The 9,958-nt window shown below is 41.3% G+C and overlaps 1 protein-coding gene across 6 annotated transcripts in view; it reads right to left on the minus strand.

The window, feature by feature from the left end:
* Nucleotides 1-1,982: 1,982 nt before the first annotated feature.
* The window catches only part of caskin1 (CASK interacting protein 1), a 126,378-nt gene continuing 118,402 nt past the window's right edge, over nt 1,983-9,958 (minus strand). For all 6 annotated transcript variants that reach the window (XM_087837348.1, XM_087837347.1, XM_087837345.1 and 3 more), the window contains 2 exons: nt 9,572-9,958; nt 1,983-7,024 (listed from right to left, as the gene is read on the minus strand). The exon at nt 9,572-9,958 is cut by the window's right edge and continues 118 nt beyond it. In XM_087837348.1, the coding sequence (XP_087693474.1) occupies nt 6,928-7,024; nt 9,572-9,958 (484 nt within the window). In that variant the 3' untranslated portion in view covers nt 1,983-6,927. The remainder of the gene's footprint in view (nt 7,025-9,571) is intronic.

Consider the following 9,958-nt stretch of genomic DNA (forward strand, 5'->3'; position numbering starts at 1 on the left):
TTTTGGAAAACGTTGCGTATCATCTTATTTCATTCTGTTGCTAAATTAAATGAAAAACTCGGGTTTAATGTAAACTGTTGTTACTGTGTTTTGAGTCGTAACTAGAGCAGAAAGGAGGCTGTGACCACATATCAGATTGGGGTCATTTCTCGTTGGTCTAAGACCATGAGAGTGCTCACCAGCAGAGGTGTGACCCCTATAATGTTGAGCCCGCTGCCTGTTTAGCTGTTTTTGCTGTAAAGTGTCATAAAATCAGCCGTTTTTCAGGACTACTTCTTCCAACATGTGGTAGTTGCTTTTGCTTTACTGTCATCAGGGCCTAATAACAGCTAAACACAAATGAAATTAAAACTTTTACAGTTTTTACTGAATAAGGACGAGAATGTACATGAATAGAATCGCCAATTTGAACTATGAACTGTAAAACTCACCGTGCTCTGCCTGTACAAGCCTGAAATTCCTGGTTTTTCAGGTGTTGGAAGAGGGCCGGACAGCGTATGTTTGTAGATGGATGACAAATCATATATGGAATAAAACAAAAACATGCAATAAAACGCTAAAAACACAACAAAAATAATTTTCAAATACACAAGCAAAAAACCAAACAAGAAAAAATGTAATTTTTCTGTATAGTTGCTTACAGGAACTATCAGGATTTTTTTTTTTTTTTTACATTGCACAAACTGTTCAAGAGTTACTATAGTTTCAAGAAATATTGAAAAAACCTGTCGGGTTAGGGCATGTGCAGGTGTCCTGCAGGTCCTTGATCCTTGATCCATCACAGCTGATTTATGGCTAAATTACCTCCTCAACATGTCTCCAGAGGCCTGGTAATGAACTAATCATTTGATTCAGGTGTGTTGACCCACACACCTAAAACCTGCAGGACACCGGCCCTCGAGGCCTGGGTTAGGGGATAAAGGGTGAGCTGGGATGGCCCTCATAACTGTGTCTATAAAAGAATTATGAAAATTACAGTCCAACCTGCAATCGCTCTCAGGCAGACTAAGGTTATGATCGCTGTGTAATTTATAAACGTAGACAGACTTCACACATGTTGCAATCAGTCTGTGCTGGTGTGCACAACTCGTGTGCAATGTGTCACTTTGCAGGAGGAGGCTTGAGTACGGTGGCCCTGAGAGGCCAAACGGACTGCAACTTCAGAAAACACTTGCAAAAAGAAAAACTCTGCTCCCCAAAAACATTTCCGTTGTGTTGTGTGTGCTTTTGCAGCATTTTTCTTTTTGCAGCATTTTCCTTTTTGCAGCATTTTCCTTTTTGCAGCATTTTTCTTTTTGCAGCGTTTTTCTTTTTTGCAGCGTTTTTCTTTTTGCAGCATTTTTCTTTTTGCAGCATTTTTCTTTTTGCAAGTGTTTTCTGAAGTTGCAGTCCGTTTGGCCTCTCAGGGCCACCGTACTTGAGTCAGCTGGTTGCCAACAGGTTGTATTCTGGTTATACTCCTCTACAGGGTTGCTGAGCATCTATTCGTTTTTGTAGTTAAATTGCCGTCATGCAACAACTACATCACAATTTGTGGAGGAATTTCTGGATTTCTATTTCAAATCTATGACAAAACAGACTCTCAATGCAAATAGTAAATGTGAATTTTTGCATATGCAGACAGCAACAGATTTAGATTTTTATCAATGAATCACAGACTGACTCCAACTTGTTGCTGTCTTGAGTCACCTGGTCCTGGTCTTTGAAGCAACCATTTCAAAGGTATTAACATTTCAAATTTCACTGTCCAGTATTACGGTACTGTTATCTTTCAGAACAAGCGTGGATGTTCACCAGGCTTTACACAAGGTTGGATTAGGGTTAGAGGCTGAAAGGCTCATTACAATCAATCTTTTTTAATATTTTTGAAACATCTGCTCATTTTATAACGCCTCATGCGAATCATAAACAGCTACATTGTGCACTGCAGAGACTCTCCTGTCACCAAGAAATAAAAATGCAAACACCACAAAAGGAGGCTGTGAAGTTTGTACAGAACATTTATTTATTCAGAGCAGATGGCCATAAGATGCAGTCACTGCAAGCACACCACTGTCCAGTCACTACAACACACACGCACTCCCACACACACAGATTTCACACAGTCAATAGCAGAGCAACACATGACACACTCTCTCAAGCATTCGCATACAGTCGCTGCAGAGCAGAGGAGACGCCACTCGGGTGTCTGTTCAGATAAGCACAGGCGGAAAATCAAATAAAAACAGTTTGGCTTCATCTTTTGTTAAGAAGAACAAGGGATGAAAAGTACTTTTTCTCCACAGCTTATTTGACCATCTGTGTGTGGGTTTTTTCACCTTAGTAGCCTCACCCCAACGCCCAAGCACCAAAACACACTTCAGAATAATTCCTACGATATGAAGGATGACCAAAATGAGACCTAAGGAAGGATTTAAAAAGGCAAACCTTTATCTCTGATATGATGGCGGATGAAAAAGCTGTAAGCTGCACACAGGTCAGCCAACCCTCAAAGGTCAGACCACCAAGCATCTGTGGATGTCACCACAATGACATCTAGTTTGTAATAACAGAGGACAGTTTGGTACAAGGTAAAAATAACTCAAGGGAAAAAAATGAAGAAATTAAATTTCATATAAATATGCACCTACACATCTGGTGACAGCTGGCTCAATCACTTTCAGTGACAATTTACTTAACTAAGCTAACGGAGTTCAGAACTATTTATGTGCTTAAGCCACATCTTTAGAAGATGTAAAAGAAATTGAGCCATTACTGTTTATGACAGGACTATTTGTTGTTGTCCATGTTTTGAGGGATTGTGGGTTGGGATAGCTTTTTCACTCAAAGCTAGATCAGAAGATTGATACCACTCTCATGGCGTAGCTTAGCAGAACTACCTTCAGCTAACAGTTAGCATAATTAAGCAAACATTTTTTACACAGCGTACATTTGATGCAAAATATCACAAACTCTTAACAGGAATGAAATCTAACAGTGTTGCACACCTTTAAAATTTCAATTATGTAATTAGAAAAAACGTAGACAACAAAAAAGTTAATGATCATCGACCTGGAGATAGTTACAGCATGACAGAATGGCTGGTTGTTAGCCGCGGTTAGCAAATTTCTTACACTAAAGTTTTAGCTGGAATGAAAACCAAAGAGTCTCGGGCAAAGTTGAACTTGAACTTATATCTCATTGTTCAGTCTTTATAAGCAGTTTATATGATTATCTTCTTTTAATGAGTTCAAATTGAGCGGACAACATGTGAGACTGTGGTTTTCTGTTTAGCTTAGCTTAGCTTAGCACTATGAATGTAAACTGTAAAAAAAGAACTACTCCTGCTATGTCAGAAGATAATTGTAGATATCACACATCGATTTTTGTACAAATTAAACAAATCAAATATTCCCTAGGAAGCTAGCTAGCTTTTCCAGAGAGTTTTCAATCCTTTGATTTTAAGCAAACCTTAACTAACCAGCTGGTATCTGTGGCTTCACTCTGAAAGTGGCATTGATCCTCTCAGCTAACTGAGTAGAACCACGTTTATTTTCTAAAACTTTCTTAAACATTGTGATAATGTAAAACTTAACATGCTAACACAACAGATCCACAACATATTTCTTCACAAAAGCAGGAGAAGAAGCTAAAATGTAGGTATTTTTTCAAAACTGATTTTCTGTCATCCAAGCCAACTGCACACGGACTTCTGTACCTGGTGTGGTGCCAGGGGCTATTACAAACGGGGTTGGGGGGGACCCATATCCTTGAAGTGATTGGTCTGTCTTTAGAATGATGCAGTGGTAGCGGAGCGTCCATGAGGGTGCTTCCTAGAGTGAAATGGCTCTCCTGGTTTTCAGAGAACCGGGGTTATGCTAGTAACTGTTTCATTCAGTCGGCTGAGTTTATGGATTAAAAATTACAACTCTGTGGTGCTGGGGAGGGCAGCACAATTTTCATACCAAGATATCAAGTAAGATGGCAAACTGGAAAAAGAGAGTGATGCCCTTATATTATACATATCCATCTACTGTATTGAAGTCAGACCAAAATCACAAAGCAAGGCACATGTTTCAAAGAAAAACAAAGACATTTAAAACTATACAAAAGATAACAAAACTGAACAAGAATTGCTTATACTATACACATCGCCACACCAGGACACATGTACACATGTAGGCGCAGAAAAAAACAATACAAAATAATAGTAATAATATTATTAATAATAATAAAAGAACACTTCCTGGAAACATCCCAACATGTTATCCTACAATGGTTCATCAGCTCAGACCACTTAAGCATGAAGAAGCAAACTGATTCAACACTCAGATTAGATCTGTTTACTTTAAAAATAGTCTTCAGAATGAAACACACTCATAAATACACTTCTTCTTATATATTTTTTTCAAATATCCATATATATATAATCTCTATGTGATCGTAATTTAAATACCACGACTATTCTCTGAGTTCTTATTCATTTATATAAACAGCGTGGCTGCTAACGTGCTGTGAAACCTTGATTTTCTTAATGGGCAGAGGTGCAGTTAGAATCTCAGTATTGCGCCAACTTCTGGTTTGAGGAGCTGCACTCGAAACAAACCACCAGGCTTCACGCATCTCTGCCGCCACTTGCTCCAATCGAATACTTTTTATATTTTCATCCCATGTACACGGTGTGATCGCACCGTGTGGTAACCATGGTAATGCCGATTACAATGGTGGTGATGTAGATTGTCATGGCAACATAGGGTGGGTGTTTGGGAGTGTGTGGGACAAGAGCAATAGAAAGGTTGTTCGTGGACGGGAGCGTGTTAGCTTAGTAAAGGAGTAGTACCTTAAGACCTTCTTAACAGGTTAAATGCAGGTATTTTGTCATGAATATTAGGAATTCAGTGGAAAATCATTGACTAAAAGCAGTCTGCAGACTCAGCTAGACTGTATCTTTTTTATTGGCCAACACAGTGAATCAAAGTAGTTTTTATAGAGGTTTTATCAAAAGAAAAAGAGATTTTAATAGCAGATAGTTTAATCAAATATCTAGATTGAATGAAAACACCTTTGTGTAATTGACTTTACAGGTACATTTAAATTGACACTTTTGCTTTTCCCGCTGTGGCGTGTCTGCTATGTAAAAGGGCTGCGGACACAACGATGTTGTCGAGTCACAACGAAGTTCAGTACAGCTGTGAATCTGATAGCTTCAGACTGAGTGAGAAGGCGTGAAGTAGAATTCCCACATTAAGATCAGAGAGGAGAGAAACAGCTGGAAGAAGCTCGGCCCGGGGAGTAAAACTCTCGTCATAATCAATAATCACAATTCACAGCACGAAGCACGGCGGTATCATGCTGTGGGGGCATTTATAAATGTTCTGTTTTCAAATACTTGTTTTTAGTTTTTTCAGTTAATAAGTGTTGGAAAAAACCTCTATAGACTCTACACTGACTCTGCATTGGACAGATTGAATGCACAGGGACTCCAAAATGGTATCAGGTGCTCTGAAGCAACCACTGCACAAAGCTGAAAATTAAACACATTGGAAACCTGAAGTTTTTTGCAATATCTCTTTAGTCAGAACAAGTTTTTCATTGAGCTGAGTTGAGTTTGTGGCAAAGCTTTGTCTCTCTAGACGTTCAGCTTCACTGTGGTGCTTGTGCTGCACTGTGCAAAGTACTTAGAAGCAGCTAAGACCAGTTTAAGCTTTGCTCACTTGCCTGACTCCACTGCCTTTACCTTACCTCACGAAATGCATGTAACCCTTTAACTCTCTGAGGTATAAGCCATCATAGGTGGAAGCCCTAACAGCCTCTAATCATGTGAACATGTCCACCAATGGTGGCTTCGACCTCTTATGGTTAAATCCTTTCCAAAATGAATTTGACCTACTTTGTCCCAAACACAACCTGCTGTACACTTGCTTTTGTTTTCTCCCTCCCCTTCTCTCTTTTTATTTTATTTATTAATTGTGCACGCTCCCTTGTGTACGTGTGTGTGTCTGTAATCAATCTGACTGCATTGTGCTTCTCCTGTGTGTGTGTGTGTGTGTGTGTGTGTGTGTGTGCAGGGTGATGACGAAGATGTGGCAGAGATGCAGCCAGGACAGGAAACACAATCTGATCCTGAAACACTCACATGCATACATCTACCACCCTGTTCCTATTGCGCTCCTTCTCTCTCTCGCGTGCACACAACACACAGACACACACAGACACACACACACACCTCAGGAGCTGAATAGTCTCGTTTTGGTCACGGATAAAAAACAAAAACAAAAAAAAATAAAAATCCATCAAGTCATTTACATCATCACAACACCAGAGGTCACCATTCCACACAGAACCAAGACATCAAACCAAAGAGCTAAAGATTCATATTTATCGGTATATCATATATTACTGTGCTAATGCAGGACTTTTTCAGTAGATATAAACTCTCCATGCTTATAATGTACACATACCATACTATGATTCATTACACAGTTGGTTTTTCATTCTGTATTGGTTTTGTTTCTTTGCTCGCTTTGAGCAGAAGAGTTCTTTAAAGACTCACATTTTGATTGCAGTCTCCTCCTTTTTGTTGCATTTCTTCATCTCTCGTCATTTGTGTGTTTGTTCTATTTTCTCTCCTCCTTCACTTGTCTTTGGTCCTTTCCCCAACCATTTCTCTTTTAGTCTCTCTATCTATTCCTCTTTCTTGCTCTCTCCTTCTCTTGCCAAGTCTGTGCGGGACTGCGGTGCTGCTCCGTTATCATCAGGAGACGAGAGGAAGAGGAGGGGATGGCGCAGCGACAGACCGACGGACGGATGACAGGGAGGGGTGGAGGGGAATGATGAGAGAGAAGGATGAGGAGAAGGTGCGAGATAGAGAGACGTGTTGCCCGTTGTGCCAACTGAGTCACTTCTGATGCAGCGTTGCTAAGGAGACGCACCGGCTGGTTTCTGTAGTTACTCCAACATGGCGTCAAGCTGGTCGGCGAGGTCATCAAACATGCTGCCGATGTCGTCAAGGATGCTAACTGTGGTCTTCTGCTCGGCCACAGAGCTAGAGGCGCGCACACACACACACACACACACACACACACACACAGACACACACACACACACACACACACACACACACACACACACACAGAACCACAAGTTTATTAACAATAAAAAGCAGAGACTAAAAACAATGATGTAAAGTTAGCTGCCCCTCCCTGAGCCTGAGACTTCCTGTTAAACGTGTGTTTTTCCTTCCCATTGTCGCCAAGTGTTGACTCATAGGGTGTTGTCTGATTGTTGGGTTTTCTCTGTATTACTTTAGGGTCTTTAAATTACAATAGGCGACTGTTGTTGTGATCTGGTACTGTATAAATCAAACTGAATAGAAAGATGTGGGGCAGTCGTTTTTCAGCGTTGTGTATTTTAATGCAAATCAAGGATAACAATACTGCATATATGCAGCTTTGAGTAATAAGAGCTTCAAATTAACCTTTAAAATTATTTTTGAAGTGAGCAGGTCTTGAGTTCAGACAAAAACAGACTTCTCAGCATCACTTATGTCATTATTTATAATGACCCTGTGTCAGCAGGATGCGCTCTTATTGTCTTGGTGGTCAAGAAACAAAAAAAGAAACATTCTAACACATCAACTTTTTGTTTTTGTTGTCATAAATGTCAACTTGGACGACACACGGTGAAAAAAAAATTAAAGTGTTGAGAAGAAAACTGTAAATATTCCATTTTAGTTCAATTTTATTTTATTTATATAGCACCAAATTACAACAACCCCAACCTCAAGGCGCCTTACATTGTAAGGTCGACCCTACATTAATACAACAGAGAAAACCCAACAATCATATGACCCCCTATGAGCAGCACTTTGGCGACGGTGGGAAGGAAAAACTCCCTTTGAACAGGAAGAAACCTCCGACAGAACCAGGCTCAGGGAGGGGCGGGGCCATCTGCTGTGATTGGTTGGGGTCTAATCTTGAAAGTAGAGATAGTGTCTGTCTCCTGAATCCAAACTGGAAGCTGGTTCCACAGAAGAGGGGCCTGAAAACTGAAGGCTCTGCCTCCCATTCTACTTTTAAATACTCTAGGAACAACAAGTATGTGAGGAGCAGGATTTTCAATTCAATTAAACTGAATTTAACAGAGAGCCAATGAGGTGAAGCCAATATAGGAGAAATCTGATCTCTCTTTCTAGTCCCTGTCAGGACTCTTGCTGCAGCATTTTGGATTAAGGACATATCCTGGTCAAAAACGACTACAAGATTCCTCACAGTGTTACTGGAGGCCAACGTAATGTCACCCAGTACAATAATATCAGTTTTATCTGGATTTAGATGCAGAAAATTGGAGGTGATCCAGGTCTTTATGTCTTTAAGACCTTCCTGCAGTTTAACTCATTGGTGTGTGTTATCTGGCTTCATGGACAGATAGAGCTGGGTGTCATCTGCATAGCAGTGAAAATGTATGCTATGTCTTCTAATGATGCTGCCTAAGGGAAGCATGTATAACGTAAACAGAACTGGTCCAAGCACTGAACCCTGTGGAACTCCATAATTAACCTCAGTGTGTGAAGATATGAGATGATTTAATAGTAAATAAATATAAATATGCTTCCTGGTCCCATCTCTGGATAGTCACGTTTTGGGGGGTTTAATAAATTTGGCCAGATTTCTACAAATCAAATGAGAGCTGATTCATCCATTCAGGGCGGATGGATGCCCTGAATGGACCAATCACAGCAGATGGCCCCGCCCCTCCCTGAGCCTGGTTCTGCTGGAGGTTTCTTCCTGTTAAAAGGGAGTTTTTCCTTCCCACTGTCGCCAAAGTGCTGCTCATAGGGGGTCATATGATTGTTGGGTTTTTCTCTGTACCTATGAAGCGTCTTGAGGCGACTTTTGTTGTGATTTGGCGCTATATAAATAAAATTGAATTGAATTGGAATTGAATTGAATGCCATCTCTACTAACAAGACCAGGTTTCCCTCAGAAGTTTCCCAATTATCCCACACCGTTTTGTTCCCTGACTGCCAAGACTTGCCTGGAGTTACAGTTAGGGCTAGGGTCACTATCGATGATGACCCAGACCTCAGAGGGTTAACAGAGCATGAAGCCTTTTCTCCAACTGTGATACATTAAAAACAAATGGAAATGGAAAAAGAGAGAGCATTGTATTTCAGTATACTGCTAGTGATGCTGTGATCACAGGCGTAGGTACATTTCCCCTGAATGGTACAGGATTATATTATTATTAATGTGCAAGAAGATTTCATCTATAGTTGTACTTCAGCTGTTATGCAACAAATCGAGTATGTTTTGAATGTGATTGTCTGCAAAGGCCTTACGTGTTTGAATTCTCCTCACAACCTATGTTGAGTGGGTGCTAGTTTTCAGTCCCTTAGACTGTGGCTTGTTTTGCTGATGCTGTACAGTCCACTGATCTCACTTGATGAGATTAATCCGTAGTAGATACTTGTAGAGGGTTCATATCGTCACCTACTGAAGGACAACGTTCCAGATGCTTCTGTGTGGCTAACCATTGTTAACAGCATGACTGTCAGTGTGTGTGTGTGTGTGTGTGTGTGTGTGGTCCTTACTCTTCCTGTCGTAGTATTTTATCCTCCACGGCTTGCAGAGCAGCAGCCAGCGAAGCGCTTGTTTCCTCCAACTTCTGGTGCACCAATGAATCCACTCCGAACTCTGTTGTCGTTGCGGCTGGCGCCGTGACCCCGCCCCCTGACATCCCGCTGTCCACTGACACCCCCCCAATGGAGGATCGTGGGGGTTTGACAGGCGGAGGGGTTGGGCTGGGAGTGGCAGGAGTCTGAGGTGTCTGTGGTGTGGTGGGTGTCTGTGGCGTGTGGGGACTCTGGGAGGAAGGGCTCGTCGGTTTGGCGTTCGGCGGGCTGGGAGTGTTAGATGGGGGGAAGGAGGGCGGTGAACTGGTCTGTCGGGCCACTGCAGAGTGCTGCTTGGGCGGGGCA

This window comes from Neolamprologus brichardi, unplaced genomic scaffold, assembly GCF_056152115.1.
Source record: "Neolamprologus brichardi isolate AB-2024 unplaced genomic scaffold, ASM5615211v1 NODE_ptg000031l+_length_7269946_cov_1, whole genome shotgun sequence".
Lineage (NCBI taxonomy): Eukaryota > Metazoa > Chordata > Actinopteri > Cichliformes > Cichlidae > Neolamprologus > Neolamprologus brichardi.